This window comes from Bicyclus anynana, chromosome 17, assembly GCF_947172395.1.
Source record: "Bicyclus anynana chromosome 17, ilBicAnyn1.1, whole genome shotgun sequence".
Lineage (NCBI taxonomy): Eukaryota > Metazoa > Arthropoda > Insecta > Lepidoptera > Nymphalidae > Bicyclus > Bicyclus anynana.
The window spans coordinates 8,599,284-8,621,695 of NC_069099.1; the positions used below are offsets into that span (position 1 = coordinate 8,599,284).

Sequence of the window (22,412 nt, forward strand, 5' to 3'; positions counted from 1 at the left end):
GTTGAGTGTTTACATGTACAAATTATATTTAAACAGTAAAGTAGTGAAATAGGTACACTTAGCTACTTTACTGTTTACAGGTAAGTACATTTTTTATCGCAATATAAAGCCTAGGTACAAATTACAATACATTACAATATTTAAAACATACAAGTACGATGCCGAAGAGGAATACATTCGACGACGATACTAAGTACCTACTTACATCAGGAAATACTAAGTTGGGGAAAAGAAGTCCATTTTTATTTTTCTTAATTTTTCGGTATAAAGCTATAGTGGACGTTATCTTAAAGTATGTATCAAACGTTATCTTAAAGTATATTCGTTATGAAAATGTCATTTCGCACTAAAATAATTATTTTGCTGTTTTTTGCATAGTTCATATTGTGAATTAAATCCTTTAGCTGTTTTTCATCTGCCCCATGTATTATTGTAACTTTAAAAATGGAAGTTACTACAAGAAAGTTCGGTATAACTACACTTTGAGAAGCCATGGGCTAAACTATCGGCACGCGCACTCGAACGCCTTTGTGAATGCCCTTATTCCATCGTATTAAGATTGTTTTGTTCTTTACTTGGAAGTGAGATATCCGGCGGAGGTTTCGGAGATAAGTTCTCACTGCTAACGCGCTTAGCAGATAATAAAAGGTTTTACTTTATTACTCTTGTTTTGGTTCAAAGTGATAATCGATAGAATAAGCAGTCATCGTAAACCTTTTTTTATGCCTATAAAATTTTATTGATATCGAAACATTTTCTTTTTATTTTTTTGAGTTAATGCGATACTTCCTGTGTCATGGAAACATATCGAAAGTGTGTTTTTTTTTTCAAATTCAAAATGAAATACATTTTTATACACACTAGGTATATCTAGCCGCAAGAAAAGGAAAATTGGTGTTTATTATACAGTAAAATTCTCATTATTAACGTGATTAGTAAAGATTAATTTGATTAAAATTCCGTGTCGCATGTTTACTTTAATTACTCAGTGCTTTAAATAATATTGAACATAGCACCTAAAACATATATTACGACTAAAGATCTTAAGTCATTAGAGCCAACCAGGCACAGCCTTGACTCGTGCGATTCATTCTTCAAAATAATATGGATTTTTACATACGCTTACTACGAGTATACCAATTTCGTAGCGTCTTCGGATCGATCCGCTCGCAAGCTAACAAGATGAGGCGATGCAGTTCAGGTGCTGAGTGGCTTTAATGAGCTGTGACCTTTATCGTGAACTTTCTTTGACGTCATCTTGATGTACAACGCCCCATGAGCGCCCGACACGCGATGATACTGTTTAACTAATGACGAAAACTTGGCACATTTGTACCTAGTTTGTAAGTAAACTTCTTAATCGCTCGTTAAAACTCCAACTAAAATTAAATCACCCACCGCACGCGACTGACAAAGCTTCTAAATAATTACTGTAGGCAGGTAAAACTAAGCGGTTTACCAATTGACACAGTTACAGTATTGTAATTTGACTTAGTTTTGACGTGACAACGTCTTATGATTCGATGGAGCCGGCTGCACTTTCGAAAAAAGATGACGTCATGCGTCGTTCCCTCGGTCTAGGGTTGCCATTTTTTTTTACAAGAAATAAAGTACATATATTCTGGTCTATGAAGATTATTAAACAGTATTTTAGAAAAACGAACATTTTCTTTTGAAAAATGCAACCATTCCATCAGTATTTTCTTATGACGTTGTCACTTTCAACTACCATCAGTAAACCGACTTTACAGACAACCGATCTTTTTTTAACCGATGTTAAAAATGAGTTTTTATATTTTACCTGTACGTTGTTTGATATACCTACTCAAAAACTTAGGTATTGGTCTGATTTAGATATTTAAATGCATATTTTCAGGGACGGTTTCATTGTATTACTAGCGGACGCTCGCGTCTCCATTCGCGTGAAAATCTGTTTTTTTTTAATAAATCCGCGGAAACCATTTTTTCCGGGATAAACAGTAGCCTACATGTTGTTACTACGGTAAGTAGGTACCTAACTTGAAAAAATCAATTTGTAAAATAATTTTCGTCTATCTGTTTGTTTTGGCTTATCTCTGAAACGGATGGATCGATTTTAGCGGTACTGTCACTGGAAGGTAGCTGAAAATATAAGGAGTAACTAACTTGGGCTACTTTCATTATTATTTATTGACGAAATCGCGGTAATCAACTAGTCTACAATACAATCCTCGACGCATAAATACGTAATGAAACAGTGGAAAAGTGCTCCAACCGTTGTCATTAATTACAACAGAACATAACTTTTTATGATTATAGTTATGAGCTAATTTACATTAAAAATGTTAGCTATCGGTATCAAAAAAGGTCTTAACTAATGACTTTTAACGTAGCTATTATCATAAACACGATTTATTAAAGCATTTATTTAGTCCTTTTCCATTATTTATCCGTATTTATACCTTTATAAAAATTTAAATATAAAAAATAGTTGAATGAATTCCTCGAGCACTCTATAGTGGTGATTTTCTTGAAATGACGAGATATGCAAGACAGGCGTATTTGGAGAATTTTAGCGATAAATTTCTAAATGTAACCCAACATCAATCATAGATGGCGAATATTCTTTAAAATAATAGCGTAAGTATGTAATAAATTATATTCTTTATGTCTTTAGGAAAGTATTTTTGTAAATTTTTATTAGACTTATTTCTGTAACCCCAAGGGAGAGACGGCCACCCCTTTTAATTTATATTAAAGACATTCAGTAACTACGAGCTCGCATGCAAATGCAATTCAACCAAGTCTTAGGGACATTCGCTTGACTTGCTTCGCAATTAATTACAGTTGCCGTATTCGTACTGCAAGTGTTAAGCTTGAGTACTACAAGTCAACTTGCCCCAAACTCCCCCCCCCCCCCGCACTTATCCCCCCACACCAACTTTAACACCAACAAGTTGATGACGCTTAAAGTAGCCCCGTATATAATAATGTAAGTAGGCAAGTTTCATAATGCACAAATTCGCATACGCATGTATCACATCACCAAAATAGAGCATAATGATCCAAATCATCAAACGATCAAAGCTATTCATTGAAGCAAATGCCCCCCGCCACGTAAACTGTTCCGACGTAATGCGGAAGCTGGAGCCATCTTAAGAAGCACTGAGATCCTTTTGAGAGGAGCGTGTATAAAAGTGCCACGTGTAACGGTTGGGCGCAGACAACCGACAATATAGAATACTAATAATATAAGCGCTATAGTACAGCCCTACTCGATGTGTACTATAATGAAGTATGTTTACCAACAAACTAATTAAAAATGAGGGTATAAATTACCCTCATTTTTAATACCCTTAACCCCACTAATTAATACCCTTTAATTTAATACCCTACTCGATGTGTACTGTTTAACAACAAACTAATTAAAAATGAGGGTAATTTATACCTTCATTTCAGGCTGTACTATAGTTTGCTTTTACTTTAGTTTGCTAGTAATTTCCCACCTAATAATAAATTTGTATGGGGCATTTTTCAGATCCCTGAAAAAAATGGCACGAACTAATGACGTCGTAGGTAATGTAATGATCGTTAGATTTGTATGTGCGTTCAAACAAAATTACTAATATCGTTGTTATTTATGCGTTTGTGTTTATAGTTCTTTTATTAAAAAGTGTCACAATAAGGAAGCTAAAACTGTACGAATTTTCATCTAATTATGATAAAAGATTTTTAATAGATTTTGAAATTATATAATCTTATTTATTTTGTAAATATTCAGTCAATCTTTGCTTTTTAAGTATAAATCAATTAACATTGACCTTATTTACCCGAATGTATCATAAAAAAAAATCAATATATTCAAACCTAGTCATCATCCTTATTAACTAGTTCTTTAATTAATAGAAATAAATTCGATTCATAAGCTTATAACAATATCATATTTTTATCTGATCAAAGTTGTGACTTGAAAAGCTGCAAAACGGTTCAATGAATTTGAATAAAAGTTTTGGGAGTATAATTTTATTACCTGTGTAAAGTTTATTATCTAAATGTTCCATTTCAAAACTTCAAATACTTGTGAGCAATATTCGTCACATAATAGCGCATAATCGTATAATGAAACGAAGTGAACCAAGCATTTTAATAAAGATTTAAAAAATCATGAGGAAGTTAGAAGAATGAAATGAAACTACTATAACTAACAAGTAATTAAAACAGTGAGAAAAACTAATTGGGCATCTAAAACAAATCTTAAGTAGCAGATCTCAAGTCTGCGTTGCCACGCCTGAAAATCAATCAATTTTGACCCATTCATATCGTTTCCCACGCTTAACCTCGTCAATCCACGCGGACACTGTGAAATATGTGAACTTAGGGTTAACTATAAACTCATGTTTTTAAATAAATACCTCGTCCGATAAATAGATTGTTCCTCATTTAGAACAGCGCATTGCAGGGTTAATTTCTAAAATGGTGCCACATTTTTTAAATGTGTGTTCTTTTAAATTGTATGCAAAAATATAAATATGAAAATTTAGTCTACCCAACATATAAGTCAGAACTGATAGGATTTTTTAAAGCTGATAGTATTTTTTTTATGCTCCTACATACAAACGTAAGAATCTAAGGTTACTTGCGATAGTGGAGTGTGGAGTGGGTGGCGAGGTTGCTTTGTTAAGAAAGGTCAAAATTATATCAGCTTTGAACATTTGAGGATCTGAAGTCTGGGCCCATCATCATTATGAACCCATATTCGGCTCACTGATTGAGCACGAGTCTCTTCTCAGAATGAGAGCGGTTAGGTTAGGTCACCACGCTGGCCAAAAGCGGATGTGCAGACTTCACACACACACACACACACACACACGTAGAAAATTTAGAAAACTGTCACGTAGTAAGTTTCCTCACGATGTTTTTTCTTCACCGTTTGAGACACGTTTTATTTCTTAAAACGCACATAACTGCAAAGTTGGAGATAGCTGCATACCCTGGACCGGATTCGAACCTACACCCTCTGAATCGAAGGTAGAGGTCATATCCACTGGACTATCACGTTACTAGGCCCATAATTTAGCTAAATCCCAAAATTGCCATTCCTATTCTCGCCAATGTTACTTACCTTCAGATGTCAATTTTCAGTTTTTATAAAATGGCGACGGTCTAGCTATCATAATATGCCCCAGGACCATCAGTATTTAAATTAAGCGAATTTAGGTTTTGATACTATCCAAATATTCCCCAAGTCTCACGAACCAAGTTTTCACAAAGTCTCAAGACACAGTGGTCCTGAGTACGATCCACTTGCAAGGAGTTCCCACGTGTGACCTCTAAAGCGGGACGGTATTGACGACCCGAAATAGATTATCAATAATCACAGCCAATCATAATCAGATACAACTGCAAGCCTCGTGGATACAATTACCTCTCATATATTTCTATAAATAAATTCAATATGTGATCAACATTGAATGCATATAATGCATTTTGATTTGAAGCATCTAATGTGGTGGTATTTACGACTGTTGAGTATTGACCTGGCGTCTCATCGCCATGTTTTTTTTAATTCATTACAAGTTAGCCCTTGATTACAATCTCACCTGATGGTAAGTGATGATGCATTCTAAGATGGAAGCGGGCTTGTTAGGAGGAGGATGAAAATTCACACCCCTTTCAGTTTTTACACGTAGTCGTACTTTAACTCTAAATCGCTTAGCGGTACATCTTTGCCAGTAAGGTGATAACTAGCCATGGCCGAAGCCCCACCAGAAAACCTCGTTCATTTCCGTGTATCACAGTTGCCAGAGGTGTCTACCATAGTACTTAATAGTCATACAGATTGCGTAAGCTAAAAAATCAGGAGTTTTAATTTAATTGATGCGGTATTACTCTAATTCACATTTCTAATTCTAGCCGACACAGCTTCTAATTAAACACGAAAGTTAATTTCATGTGTACTGCCTAATGTTAGAATTTGTGGGATAGCTTACCCAAACTAGCTTGGTTCTTTGAATTCGGTGGATCATCAGAAGGCTCGTAGAGTTGTCTATGGTTCTTTCGATTCGGTGGATCACTAGAAGGCTCATAGGATTGTCTAAATTTTATACTTTGGAGCGTCGATGAAGGTTGGCTGTCTGACGATTGTCTACATAAAAATGTTGATGTATGGTTTTCTCCAATATGTACTTATTTCAAAGAATTTGCTGAGAGGGGTTTTTAGACCTAGTTCCTCCTTCACCTTTTCTTGCCTTCTACAAACAATAAGTTGACCTAACTTTTTTAAAGTAGACCTACACATAGTTACCGGTAAATTCAAAGGTCTGATACGTAGCATTTGACAGTTTGTAAGACATGGACCCAGCTACTGCAGATATGATGTTCAGTTAAAGAAGAAAGTTAGTAAGGTCCATTTCTATTCTGCGTAGACCATCTTTTTTAATCCACTTGCAGACGCCGCGCGGTTACACTCGCGTGGTTCCCGTTCCCGTGGGAATACGGGGATATTATATAGCCTATAGCCTTCCTCGGTAAATGGGTTACCTAACACTGAAAGAATTTTTCAAATCAGACCAGTAGTTTCTGAGATTAGCGCGTTCAATCAAACAACCAAAAAAATTCTTCAGCTTTATAATATTAGTATAGATTAATTATTTACTTAATAGTTATACAAAATAGGTAATCAAATTATACCGAGCACTTACACACAGAAAGGAAATCGGAGTTACATCCGTCAAACTTCGTGCACGACTAAGAACTTGCTTCCTGTAACATATGGCAGATAATAAACTACGTCGGATACATTCAAAATCGGTTGCGTTTCGAAAATTGCTTTTAACACAGTTTAACATTTATCAAATAAGGTATATTAAAGCTTCAATTAGGAAAGAAAAGAATATAAATTGCTATGAAAATAATTTATATAAATACCTAACTCAACAGGCATTCTACAGTGTAAATGAGTATATAACGTTGTTGTAAAGATGTAAATTTTAAATGGTGAAATTGTCATTTGAATCATTAAATACTTAATAAATAATTTGCTTGTCAAATTAGCAAGATACATTTACCATCTACATCTACCGACCACCTGTATATATAATGCATGTATCTGCAAATAAATAAATTGATTGATTGATTGATTGTAGATCTATACTAATATTATAAAGCAGAAGCAGTTTGTTTGTTTGCGCTAATCTCAGGAACTAAATTCCGATTTGAAAAATTCTTTTAAGTTTAGTTAGATAGCCTATTTATCGAGGAAGGCTATAGGCTATATATTATCCCAATATTCCTACGGGAACGGGAACCACGCGGGTGAAACTACGCAGCGTCAGCTACTTTTAAATAAAAATAATGACTTGTACACGAAAAATACAATTTTCACCATTCACCACTATCAGCACATTTTGCAGGTCCTAGAACAGGGCTAGGCTTCCATAGATATGTATTCTGTACTCCGGGCTAAGAACTTTTGCTGAGAATTTGAGGTATCAAGAAAAGCAATTCATCTTAATGTCATTAGAGCGGATACTAATATACCTAATATACTAATTTAAACATTTGCTTAGTCGAGGTTACTACACCATCGATGAGTTCCTTAATGATAAAGTTGCTTGGAGGCCGTTGGATCAGCTTCCACCTTCACACAGGAAGTAAAACTATAAGAAATTGTAATGTTGTCATCAATTGTAATTATAATAATATTATTGTATGATTTTTTTAAAAAGAGCAACTGTTGAGTTTCTTGTCGGTTTCTTCTCAGCAGAATCTGCCTTCCGAACCGGTGGTAGAATCTTTACAAATAGTCAACTGACGTATCAAAAGTGCTTGTATACTTGAAATAAATGTTTTTTTGATATTTTTTTTTCCTGTACTGATAAAAAGGTAAAGGTTGTAGGGGAAATCTTTGGATCTACTAAGCAGATTTTTATAATTCTTTTACCAATAGAATTAAAGTTTGCCAGATTGTAGGGGAAATTTCTGGATCTACTGAGCTGATTTTCAAAATTCTTTTATCAATAAAAAGCCACGATATTTGTGAGTGTTCCGTATTTCCACGGGAAAGGGAACTACGCGTGGGAAATCATAACTTCAAATACAAAACAATTGTGATGAGATTGGAGCAACAGTCGTGCATAAAACGGGTTGATGCAAGATCATGTGCACGCGTCACTGTCTCGCCAACAACAGGTAGACTCCGTCAAATCGGAAACTCGGATTGCACGCAATTTGTCACCGGCGCAGCGGCGGCACAGAGCAGCCATTACGTTTTTCTCCCTTCCCGTCGATCGTTTCCCGTCACGATAACGAATAACATAAAAACGAAATCCGATCTCGAGGAGATTCGATAATAACACCTCATCTCGGCCCATTCAGCTGAAAATATTTCTGGAATTGTCGTCGCAACGACGCTCGGCTACAAGTTTTTGCCGTTCTCTAGGTTAGCTGCTAGATTCTATATTTAACCTTGAATTGATACGCGGTAATTGATTTGATGCGCTGCTATGTTGTTTTATCTAGAGCCACGTACCATTTACTTAAACTTAAAGATTAAAAGGTATTAATGTTAACAAATACGAAAATCTGGAACATGAATAATAAATAAATAATTATATCATTAACTTTTACTAGATAAATCTTTTAAGTGATAGTATTGCTTCAACGCAATCTACTGGTACATCATCATCATTATCAACCCATATTCGGCTCACCACGCTTTTGGCAGACTTCACACATGTATAGAATAAGAAAGTTCTCTGGTATGCTGGTTTCCTCACGATGTTATTCCTTCACCGTTTAAGTCACGTGTGACAATTTTTGAAACTGCACACAACTAAAAAGTTGCAGGTGTTTGCCCGGGGCCGGATTCGAACCCACACCCGGAATCGGACGCAGAGGTCATATCCACTGGGCTATCACGTATAGCATATAGTATAGCTGGTAGGTATATAGGTAGATATAGTAGAAGACTAAACAGATAACACATTATTCACGTCAAGCCTAGCCTGGCGGCTTGAGACCGTTGTGCTTGAAAGTCCATGCAAGAGGCCTATGTCCAGCAGTGGACGTCCATCGGCTGATAATGATGATGAGGAATAAAATACCTATAGCTGGACTTAAAGTCGCTTTAGCCCGGTTTTACTCTCACAGCTGTAACTAATACATCGATAGAAAATATCGATCGTACGGCGTTTTCATTAAATTGTGTTATACTTCCGCGTTCACCGCATTTATTTGCCGGTCCGTTACGCCAACCGGAGCTCCTAAGCTTATTATAAGATGTTTTTCTCAAGCGACGGATGTTTGCGGTACGTGGCTACGTACATTATTTGATCCCCGTCACAGTAAATTGATTCCAATAGCCGAAGGTCGCATAAATAGTAGACTGACATACCGTCTACCGACGGTGTTTTTATCTTGGTTTGTCGTTTGTCTATTTCACTTTATTATGACAAGTTGGTGTTTGAATGCTATATAATCGTAGTTTTTAATGTCTCGTTTATTTGTTACTTCTTTTTTTTTTTATTTTTTAACAATATAAGCATAAAATACAAAACATTATTAAAAATTTATAAAAAAAATTCACCTTCCCGCTGCGAGACATTTGAGTGCCCAAGCAGCCGGTGGTCAGGGCTCCAGAGTGAGGAACCTCCTCATAATACGCACCGTCTCAAGAATTACTGCCTTTTGTATCCGACTCTTGATCCAACAGTTTAGCGAAAGCTTCTTAAGGTGTTGGTCGAAGCTTTTCGCTATAAGACCATTGACTGAAACAACTATCGGAACAATAATAATTGACTCAACATTCCACATGGCGGTAATCTCGTGAGCAAGGTCCATTTAAGGAGTATTTTAGTAAGAAGTCCAAGGTATTTTGCTACTTTTTCCTTTTCGGCTTTAACCAGATTATCGTCATGTGGAACTGTAATATCAACAATTATTGCACGACGCACTGACCGATCGACTAGCACTATATCAGGTCTATTGACTACAATATACTTGTCAATGATAATCGTTCGGTAATAAGAGCTGCTATTTTCAAGAACTGACGCTGGGTCGTACCTATAGTAAGGATCAAAATCAATAAGGCCATACTGAAGAGCAATTAATCGTAGTTATTATTAAGCTTCATCATCATCATCATCATCATCATTATTAGTAACTTATTGCTAGGCTCACTGTTGAACTCGAGTGAACACTCCTCTCAGAATGAGAGAGGTTAGGCTAATAGTCCACCACGCTGGCCCGATGCGGATTAAGAAAATTCTCAGATATGCAGGTTTCCTCACGATGTTTTTCCTTCACCGTTTCAGACACGTAATATTTAATTTTTTAAAAAGCACACAACAGAAAAGTTGCATTATTAAGTCTACTATTTAAAAATGTCTTACTTCGTATTGCTTTACATTTAACAGCCTAATCCTCATGATATTTGGTAAATTATAGATTTTGATGTTGCCGAATTATTTTGATATTTAAACAATGTCTGCCGATACGCTTGGGAGATTTAATTTAATGAAACATTCTTCATGTCTAGACAATTGAACGAACTCAACAGAATGTTAAACTTTCAGCGTGTAGCCAGCCTCTATACCGTCCCGTTGTTCGTGACATTCAGACAATTTGCTTTTGTTATTTCGCATTCATATTATTATTAGTACCTATGGGTAAAATATTTAATAACTATTACCAGCAAGACTTGTTTCGTTCTCCGCCTTAAATTCAAATTCCCACCGTCAGTTATGCTTATAAGTTTTAGACAAAATTCTAGTAACTAATATGCCATCGCAGGAAATCTATTCACCTTTTAGCCACTCGGTTACATACAGCACCTAATGTGTTTCGTGGACTCAGTCATATTGACCCTACTTGCAGGGACATCACCATAGGGCCAGGGATCCTTTATAGGTACTGTATATCTATACTAATATTATAAAGCTGAAGAGTTTGTTTGTTTGTATGGTTGAACGCGCTAATCTCAGGAACTACTGGTCCGATTTGAAAAATTATTTCAGTGTTAGATAGCCCATTTATCGAGGAAGGAGGAAGGGTAGGAAAGGTAGAAACTAATTCAAGATGGAAAATTTTAAACCCTCAAGTGGTATAGCACAAAATTGAGCAAAGTCCCGGACTTGTGACCGATGGACGTAGGGTTTATTGATAACATTTGGTGAGAATTGTTAGAGACCTGGCTTTCATTCAATAAATATTTTGCCCTTTAAAACCACTTCTGATGTCGGTAGTTGTTTCTTACTCAGTTAAAAAACTTCCTGAAAAACTTTTGATGCTTATTTTGTTGGTTTTCTTTTTATCAAGCTAGCAAAGCGATAGTTTTTGGTGATGTCACTTACTACCAGGGGTCCTGTTTTTGTGCAGAGCTGCGGTTAGTAAACTCGTTGACAACCGTTTATCGTGTTGATCTAAGGGTTTTTTGCGGTTATTCGACTCGAGTCACTCAGCGGGCGATGGAGCGAGCTATGCTTGGGGTTTCTCTGCGTGATCGAATCAGAAATGAGGAGATCCGCAGGCAAACTAAAGTCGCCTATAGCTCAGTGAATCGCGAAGTTGAAGTGGCAATGGGCAGGCCACATAGTTTGAAGAGCCGATGGACGTTGGGGTCCCAGGGTGCTAGAATGGCGACCCCGCACCGGAAAGCGCAGTGTTGGTCGCCCCCCACTAGGTGGACCGAAGACATCAAGCGGGTTGCAGGGAGCCGTTGGATGCTGGCGGCTCGAGGCCGTTTTATTTGGAAGTCCATGCAAGAGGCTTATGTCCAGCAGTGGACGTCTATCGGCTGATAATGATGATGAATGATGATTCGACTCGATTGCGATTGTGACATCGATCATATTATTTAAAATATAGATAGTAAATGTGTCTATACTTGTGATTTTATATTAAAAATATAGGACATTACTTGTACAAGCCACTTGGCATAACACTTTTCCGCAGTAGTAAATCTGAGTAGGTAGGTAGGTAATATTAAATTACAAATATCCTGGCTCGAAGAAATTGCTCGTTCACAAATTGCGTAAGTCACAATAAAGAAGGCTCGTAAATATACCTACCGGAAAAGGGTTATAATACGCTGATATCGCTGGTTTATTCGAAACAGCAATTAAGAATAATTTAGTATTTTAAACTGGCAATCATCAAAAACACCATTAAACAGCGTTTTTTTTTTATTTTCTATATCGTATTCACCTACTTTTAGTACCTACACGTTATTCCAATTTTATTTGGCTTGTAAATACCTAATATTGGATAATTAGATATGTACCTATTTGTTCTGCTTAGACATAGTTAACAGAGAAGTCTCTGTAAAGTTTTTTTTTTAATATTTACAAGTTAGCTCTTGACTACAATCTCACCTGATGGTAAGTGATGATGCAAGCGGGCTAGCTAACTTGATAGGATGAATATGAAAATCCACACCCCTTTTGTTTTCTACACGACATCGTATCGGCACGCTAAATCACTTGGCATACGTCTTTGCCGGTATAACTAACCACGGCTGAAGACGGGCGACCAGCCAGACCTGGACAAATTAAGAAAACCTCAATAAAGATACGGCAAGTAAGTATTATTAAAAAAAAATCGTCTGACAGACTACTTCTAAGCTTAGACAGCACAATCAATCAATGAATCCTGGTATCAGAGCTGAGACCCGACGTTAGGCGTAGAGTTGCTAACCTTACTATAATATATAGTAGTATTGTACTATATTTTGGGTATGCGTTATTACGCATACCAATTTACTGAATTATATAGTACGCAAAAATACTATATTTTTTTACATTAATTTTCGACAGAAGCAATATTCTTTAGTGTCCGAACATGTCTAATTTAATGTTGGTTTCCATTAGTTTAAAAATTAAATGTAAATCTTATTTTAAACTAAAAACTCTTGAAAAATGCTACAGATGCTAATTGCAAGTAAATATAGAGTTTATAAAAATAAAGAGGCAATAAATATAATAACTATCTTCGTCTGTTTATCGCTTATTCCATAAAAATATTACATTTTCTATAAGTGTACTATATTTTTTTAACTTAAATCTGAAAAATACTATATTTTTCTGAAAAATGTTGGCAACCTTAGTTAGACGTCTCTGAAATAGATTCTGTGTTCCGATTTGTAGCGATGCTGCATTTTCCGCTTCCCGAAAATCCTTTGATCGACTTCGAAGAAGCCACAGTATCTACCAATCTAGTGTCTCTTTATAATCGAAATTATATATCTGCAGACGTAAAATGAAATTGACTAGTAATTTGATCGGAAAAATACCAACTTTCTCGAGGCCATTCAAAACTGCGTGCCTCGGACATCTTCGCAGCTCCGATAGTTCGTAGTGGATATGAGTAGTGGAAATGATCGTATAATTTAATATTTACCGAACGAAACCGCAGGAAACGGTCTTCTTAAATTGCGGGCAAACGCTTACGTCAGCTTCACGCTTAAACTTTTTGGAAGAAAACTTCAAAGCTGAGGCTACACTATGTTTTCATTTAAGTTTCATTAGCGCTATTCTGTAACTATGTTTCTTAACTCGAAAATGTGAGTTTCAAATTGGTTTCTGTCTCTCTTTCTATAGTATCGTCTTAGAAAAAGATAGATAGAGACTCATTCGACCAGAGTTACAGAATAGCGCTACAGTTCTTAGTTGAAGGTATGTGAAATGTTTATACAAAAAAAATTATTGCCTTAATAATATAATATGTATGTACATTGTACATAAATTAACAGTGGATATAATTTATATAGGTTAACCATAACCACGCTTCTGTTTAGCTTGACTTATATTGTCTAATTTTGTCTGTCTTAATTTTGTCTTTGTGTATCCAGCTGACAATTTGCAGAACCATTTCAAAGGTGACTGCAGTACTTCATGTATTAAATTTAACTATCTAGGTATTTTTAAAAAAGGATATACCTACAGGATGGCTTGGTTAGTCGTTTGTCTATCGAAAAGTTCTAATAATACTTCCGTATTTTTTTTTTATTTTTAGTAAATACATTAACTTTTATATTAATGGAAAATTACAAATAGAAAGCGTTGTCTGTGTGTTCTCATCTTTAAAGACTAGTCACATTCTTCACAAATTACTCGTACTGACGCCGAAATCATTTGTTTTTATAGTCGCCTCAAACACGCGTGCCTAAAGTACAAACTCGGATTGTAATGGCACACCTCGCTACGTGTTTTTTTATAATACAAGCGTTGTTTATACAATATTTTAATCTCACGATCATTAATTGGATTCGGCAATTGTATCTAACCCTGTTTAAAACTATTTTCCCATGTATAGCCACAACACATTGGTATTTTCATTTTTGATTCATAGTTTTAATGAAGCATATAGTAGCAAAAGAATTTTAGTACTAGCTCTTTTAGCTCTTCCGGAAAAGGACTACCTACCAGCGGCGAAGAGTGCATACAGGGCGATTCCCGCCGGGTTACCTTTCAAAAATCCATACACACATGTTCATTATTGTAATGTAATGAATATATACAGGATGTGCGTTGTAATATGCACATTACTAGGGATTTTTGGAAAACTATTCAAATTAGTTTTAGATTATTAGGTGGTGTATCAGACCATATGCGTATTATCCATTAATTAGGACACCCTCTATGTATGGATTTATGAAAAATTTAAGTTTGTATCAAGTGGTATGAATTTCCTTTTCTTTGGGATGGCTTACCTTCGTCAAAATTCTATCCTTCACCACTGCTACCTACTGCCTTTAATTAAATATTTATAGGCACTTAAGGATCAACACGTACTTATGCCTTAGACATGGTAAACATTTTGGTATATAGCAATAGAAATGAAGAGCCATGATAGCCTAGTGGACATGACATCTACCTTCGGTTCAGAGGGCGTAGGTTCGAATACGGTCCGGGACATGCACCCAACTTTTTAGTTATGTGCATTTTAACATATCAAGTGTCTCAAACGGTGAAGGAAAACATCGTGAAGAAACCTGCATACTTGAGAATTTTCTTAATTCTCAAGGTGAGTGAAGTCTGCCAATCCGCATTGGGCTAGCGTGGTAGACTATTGGCTTAACCCATCTCATTCTGAGAGGAGACTCGTGCCAATCCGCTATTTTACCAAGATGTCTTGGGTGCGATCCTTCCTTAAATTGTTCTCGTAAGATCAGGGGACGGGCCCTTAGCTAAGTTGGATGGGAATATTGTTTTAACAAGATATTGCTATGAAAATTGAGGAGGCAAAAGTACAATCCAATTTTAAAAGCTCCTCGTGGCAAGGCTCTTGCCATTGATCTTTCACATGCCTTATCAACACAAAGGCCGTATGCATGTTTGTCAAATATCCTCCTCCCAAGCCTCCCTGCGCTGAGCGGATGTGACGAATCCGACCGGACGCACGCCCGTGACCGGAAGACCCCCTTTCATCTCAAAATGGCCGCGACGAATCTCTCTAAAAGTCCGTGGAATGTTTCTACGCCGCTGCCCACTAAATATTTTGTCAAGTTATGGCATCACGAGGCGAAGTTTTTACGGGCCTTTTTTCGTATTTCCTTCTTGTCAATTTGTCGTGATGCGATATTTGATAGCCGTGTGGCGTAGTAACAGACTTTTTTTTTATTTTTTACAAGTTAGCCGTTGACTGCAATCTCACCTGATGGTAAGTGATGATGCAATCTAAGATGGAAACGGGCTAACTTGTTAGGAGGAGGATGATATTCCATAGCCCTTTCGGTTTCTACACGACATCGTACCGGAACGCTAAATCGCTTGGCGGTACGTTCATGTGAACTCAATTTGTCCAAGAAAGATTGCGCGCGTTCTTTGTTTGTCTATTGGAACAAGACCTGCAATGACAAGTGCTATGTGTGCCTATTGCCATTCGACTATATACTGCCTCTAGTAATAGTAATAATAGAGTGCCTATAGCCATTCGCCTCTGTACTGCCTCTAGTAATAGTAATAATAGAGTGTCTATTGCCATTCGCCTCTGTACTGCCTCTAGTAATAGTAATAATAGAGTGCCTATAGCCATTCGCCTCTGTACTGCCTCTAGTAATAGTAATAATAGAGTGTCTATTGCCATTCGCCTCTGTACTGCCTCTAGTAATAGTAATAATAGAGTGCCTATAGCCATTCGCCTCTGTACTGCCTCTAGTAATAGTAATAATAGAGTGTCTATTGCCATTCGCCTCTGTACTGCCTCTAGTAATAGTAATAATAGAGTGCCTATAGCCATTCGCCTCTGTACTGCCTCTAGTAATAGTAATAATAGAGTGTCTATTGCCATTCGCCTCTGTACTGCCTCTAGTAATAGTAATAATAGAGTGCCTATAGCCATTCGTCTCAGTACTGCCTCTAGTAATAGTAATAATAGAGTGCCTAATGCCATTCGCCTCTGTACTGCCTCTAGTAATAGTAATAATAGAGTGCCTATTGCCATTCGTCTCTGTACTGCCTCTAGTAATAGTAATAAAAGTCTACCGTAAGGTTAAAGCTCTATTAAAAACAAAATCTTTGAGATACCTAAAAATCGTGTATGATGAAATAAATCGATATTTGTCATGATAAGGTAGGTAAAAATGAAAAATGACCAGTAATTAAAATGAAGTCACCTAATCAATTACAATATTAGGTCACCGACTCACCGTTCATTCAGTGACCTTACAATTTGTCTACGCTATGTCATCATATTACACTTCATGTTCATTATACATAAGTCATAATACACAATAATCATCATCATCACTCATCACCCTATTTTAAGGGCTATTTTAAGAGCCAGACCTCACTATTTGTTCGAAAGGAATATAGATGACAATGTCATTGTAAAGATCTCCAAGTACTAAATGTTAAAGATATTAGTCCAGCTAGAATAGAACAGAACATTAGCCTCTCCGAGCCGCAAAGGTGTAATAGCCTCTTCGTATCTTTAACGATCATGTGTGTGTACCACTTCGTAGTCATGTATTCGTACTACTTCTCATATTATTGTTATTTAACACTCATGTATTCGTGTATTCGTACTAGGTCTCATATTGTTGATATGTGTAAAAGCTCTCTCACATATCACAGGCCCACTTAAGCAAGTGTCATTGTGTTTTACAGGCAAACTGTACGCGGCGCTGGGGCGGCGCGGCGGGCGCGTGGTGGGCAGCGACCTGCAGAGCGGCTCGGCGTCGTTCCGTGTGCGCGCGCTGCTGCCCGTCGCGGAGAGCTTCCGGTTCGCGCTGGAGCTGCGCACGCACACCTCCGGCCTCGCCGCGCCCATGATGATGTTCAGCCACTGGGAGGTAATGCTCACAGCGATGTGAGGGGCGCGCTAGGCGTGTGGTGGGCAGCGACCTGCAGAGCGGCTCGGCGTCGTTCCGTGTGCGCGCGCTGCTGCCCGTCGCGGAGAGCTTCCGGTTCGCGCTGGAGCTGCGCACGCACACCTCCGGCCTCGCCGCGCCCATGATGATGTTCAGCCACTGGGAGGTAATGCTCACAGCGATGTGAGGGGCGTGGTGGGCAGCGACCTGCAGAGCGGCTCGGCGTCGTTCCGTGTGCGCGCGCTGCTGCCCGTCGCGGAGAGCTTCCGGTTCGCGCTGGAGCTGCGCACGCACACCTCCGGCCTCGCCGCGCCCATGATGATGTTCAGCCACTGGGAGGTAATGCTCACAGCGATGTGAGGGGCGTGGTGGGCAGCGACCTGCAGAGCGGCTCGGCGTCGTTCCGTGTGCGCGCGCTGCTGCCCGTCGCGGAGAGCTTCCGGTTCGCGCTGGAGCTGCGCACGCACACCTCCGGCCTCGCCGCGCCCATGATGATGTTCAGCCACTGGGAGGTAATGCTCACAGCGATGTGAGGGGCGTGGTGGGCAGCGACCTGCAGAGCGGCTCGGCGTCGTTCCGTGTGCGCGCGCTGCTGCCCGTCGCGGAGAGCTTCCGGTTCGCGCTGGAGCTGCGCACGCACACCTCCGGCCTCGCCGCGCCCATGATGATGTTCAGCCACTGGGAGGTAATGCTCACACAGCGATGTGAGGGGCGCGGGGTGAGCAGCGACTTGCAGCGCTCTCCAGGCAATGGCAGCGAAGTTGTCCACGTCCCATTTCTGTCATCCCAACAGAAAAGATAGCGGTATTTAAGTTAAAAAAAAATCGTCTACTCTTCATTAGGGTTGCAGATTTCCGATTTAGCTCCTTGCCTAAAAGCGTTGACAAATTGTGTCTTGTTTGTGTTGCTTTAAAAATTTATGAAGGCGCCATCAACATCAATACTTTTATTATTACAACTGCTATTTTATCAAAAAAAACTAATTTTAAACATTACAATGAAATTGTGAATCGAACGATTTCGCATGTGTTTTTATGTAAGTAAGTCCAAGTATTGCGAAAACGGATTTTTGAGATTTTATTACGAAACAATTAGTTTTATGTTAAAACTAGCTTTGACGAAAATTGTAGATCATACAATTATTTCTTAAGATATCTGAAAAAAGGGAGTACTTACTTACCCTTACCTTTTTTTCAGCCTTCCTTAATTGTACTAATAATCTCTATTAAACGACTCTATTATTACTTACCTGAGAGCCGTGATAGCCAGTGGATATGATCTCTGCCTCCAAAACCGGAGTGTGGGTTCGAATCTGGTCCTGGGTACGCACCTCCATCTTTTCAGTTGTGTGCATTTTAAGAAATTAAATATCACGTGTCTCAAACGGTGAAGGAAAAACATCGTGAGAAAACCTGCATACCTGAGAACTTTCTTAAATCTCTGCGTGTGTGAAGTCTGCCAATCCGCATTGGACCAGCGTTTTAGACTATTAACCTAACCCCGCTCATTCTGAGAGGAGACTCGAGCTCAGCAGCCGAATACGGGTTGTTATTGATGATTACTTACCTTATCAATTTTTGATTCAACCTTTCTTTCAATTCCAGGTAATCGACATCGACCCCTTCTGGAGACCACGGACAGAGGAGGAGTATCTCCACTGGGGGGAGAAGTGGGACGGCGTGAACAGAGCCAAGGCGTACATGGACGCAGTGAGGACGAGGAAGGGACTTGCCACGGACAAGCATCTTGTGCAGCATGCGGAGAAACAGAGAACGTTGTCTAAGAAGAAATAGTAATTTGCGGGAAACAACTTGGGCTTCTAGGGTGAACACACACAATTAATAAATATTATTGACAATATGTGAGGTAGAAACAAACATTTGGAAGAACAGGAGAATCACAAATAACCAAAACACGGTCCAAGCAATGAGCATCCATTTTTCGATCGTCCTTTATGGTATAGTGTACGTGGGCTATTCACACCAGCGAAAGACAAAGAATTGATGCGTTTAAGATGTTGTGTTTGGAGACGAATGTTACGTATATCGTGGACTGCCAAACACCAAACACACAATCAATAATTTCACAGCTTCAAATTAAAACACGTCTCTATACCGTTTGTCTCCAGCGCATCCTCAGTTATTTTGGATATAACACGCCGTGGTAACGACAATAAAAAAAATATTATGCCGAGAAATGTAGAAGGCAAATGGCCACGAGGTAGTTCTTCAACCCGATGGTCGGTTCTTCTCAAGAAATCAAGTGTCCACACCTTTTATAGTGCCGTCTAGCGACCGTACACGAGCCTGGAGAAGCATTGTTTATCGAAAGATGACTCGCCAAGGTGGTCACGATTCTCAGTCATGAGGGACCAACTGTAGAGAGTAAGATGAAGACGGTTACCTAAAGTCGTATCTGTGCGTTTGTCATGCTGATTCAACAATATTACTACTGTAACTCAGGGAGTTACCTTTAGAATGTCAATATTAACAATATTATTGCGTGTGTGTGGGCTTCCTTAGACTCAAGTTCAGAATAGGAGATTTTATTATTAAGGCCAAATTCGCGTTATTTTTGTATCATAATGACGTAATCAGTCTCAAAAGCTTCAAGTAATAACGAAAGGTTATGTTCGCAGATATTTTTTTCGAAATAATGTACCTACCTACCTAATAAACTGCATAGGTAATTTAGTAATCTTAATAGCGCTTGCCACCCCTTAACCGCTTAAATCAAACCGCTTACATAAAAGCAAGACGAGATACGAGATATTAGCAAAGATATAAATAGGAAGGAGATTTACACTTCCAACCAGTACTTATAAGTTCATTTATTTATTTTCATAACTTGACCCAGACACGCAACCAAAAGCTCGTGATCCGAAACCATACTTTAATCAGTGCACTAACGAGTTTACATATTAATTAACTCGAAAAATGTTCATCACATATCCAAGTAGGTACTTAACGGCCTCTTAAGTGGTATGCGCGATGGATTTACAAGACGGAGGTTCTGGGTTCGATCCCCGACTGGGCTGATTGAGCTTTTCTTAATGAATCCATGTCTGGCTGGTGAAAAGCTTTAGCCGTGGCTAATTACCACCCTAACGCCAAAGACGTACCGCCAAGCGTTTTGCATTACGAGTGCCGGTACGATGTCGTATAGAAACCGAAAGGGGTCTGGATTTTCATCCTCCTCCTAACAAATTAACCCGCTTCCATCTTGAATTGCATCATCTCTTACCATCAGATGAGATTGTAGTCAAGGGCTAACTTGTAAAAAATAAATATAAAACAAAAGAGTTGGGTCCAGATAAAATAAGCAACTTACTTACGTAATTTGCAAATTAAGTACCTGCCACTTTACAGGTGCAGCATACGTAAAATAGATGCAGGTATACCTACTGTAGTGTTTGTGTATACTAAATAGATACCCACTATCTCATGTACATTGGTAGTGGGTGGGGGCAATGAGTCAGTCTGTCACCGGCGTTCGACCTGAGTGGTCGTGCGCGGTCTGCTTGCCTTACCAGTGTTGAGCTTCTCTTATAGTAAGGACGAAAGTCCTTACACCTACCTAATAATTGTGCAGCTTACTGTGCCATTTAAAAGCAACGCAATGGCTGCAAGAGAACACTGACTGAGGGTTTGCTACGTATTTAAGTACGGCGGTCTAGAATGTTTTTCTCAGTGTAAAAACTGAAAAATAGTCTTCATTATATGAACGTAGCCTAACAGAGTGACGTATAAGTTGGTGTGAAACGTTCGTGCTTTCTTTCAAGGTTCTCGCACCAACTTATCCTTCACGCGATGCCTCAATTTATAATACTTACAAATAGTACAGAAATAGATGTTTTGTATAGTTGCGTGCGCGGAAGTTCAGAAATATTCAGGTATGATGTAATGTTGTCCATTCAAAATGTTACCTGAAAGAAACATTTCCATAAACAATGTATACCTACCTTTAACAAAGAAAATCATAACCCTATAAGCACGTTATAGGTATGCAATCGATAAGACGTCTCGGAACATCGTGCGTTAAGCTTAGCAATACATTTTAGGTATCACCGGTTACGTAGGGGCGTGGCGGCGGGGCATTACTCCGCGCGTGCATCCTATCACCTGAAGTCACTTCACGCATTATGAATTGAGCTAACCTACGTAAATAAAGCCTATATTTAATGAATTATCAAAGGATCATGCTATATGAAATTGTTTCGAGACAAAAAGTGGTATTTATAAGTAGCTATATAATATAATCAGGTTTTACGCAGATTTCTTGTTATTTATTTGAAAAAGCTTGCGTTATATCTTAATAGGTACATTATACTGCCGGCGGCATGTGCTAGAAACTATTGCAACCAACTTGTTATACTTAGTTTATGCTAGTATGTTCTTCCTTCTAAAATGTAAATCTTTAGGTAAATACGTTATAATTATCTATAATTGAAATAACTTGAAAAATACGTGAACAACGTTTATAAACATCTTGTTGACTTGTATTGTAAGATGTTTATACCTATTATGCATTTGTATTTTGTTTAAAATATTAAATTATAGTTACATATTTGCAGTTTTAATTATAAACCACCCCTAAAGGACTACTTTAGTATTGTAGTCGAGTACCTACGAACAAATTTTTAATTTAACGCCCGAAAATCGTTCATACTAAAATACTATAATAGTCCAAACTAGGCCTTAGTGCTCTTGAAGCTTTGTAAGCTACTGTAAGAGTAGTTACTACGACATTATTATATAGTCTATGGTTGGGAGTAGAGGTGTAGTCTGTGGGAGCTACTCAAGCTTAAAAGGAAGGAAATAACCTCATTAAATTTTCGGTAAAAAAAGGATTTTATTGATTCCAAAATTCTAACACGAATATCTGTAATCTGTAGGGAGTAACCTGGATCTGCTAATCTAATAATTTTGGAAATTATTTTACTTACTAACAGAAAGCCAAGTAGATTTGAGAGTGTCCTTAGTATTATAAGATCCTTAGAAACGATCTTCACCCATCTGCCATCTTCATTTGGCCAGGTTGCCTCAAATCTCCGGCCAAACTATCATTAATGAAAGTTAATAATAGTTTCGCCAGGAAATTTTTAGGCAACCTACTCCCAATATCT

At 38.1% G+C, this 22,412-nt stretch overlaps 1 protein-coding gene across 1 annotated transcript in view; it reads left to right on the plus strand.

Moving 5' to 3' along the window:
• The window catches only part of LOC112052149 (elongation factor-like GTPase 1), a 183,484-nt gene extending 161,631 nt beyond the window's left edge, over window positions 1-21,853 (plus strand). Inside the window, exons 10-11 of the mRNA XM_052886669.1 lie at window positions 17,085-17,972; window positions 18,892-21,853. Of these exons, the coding sequence (XP_052742629.1) occupies window positions 17,085-17,290 (206 nt within the window). The 3' untranslated portion in view covers window positions 17,291-17,972; window positions 18,892-21,853. The remainder of the gene's footprint in view (window positions 1-17,084; window positions 17,973-18,891) is intronic.
• Window positions 21,854-22,412: the final 559 nt, after the last annotated feature.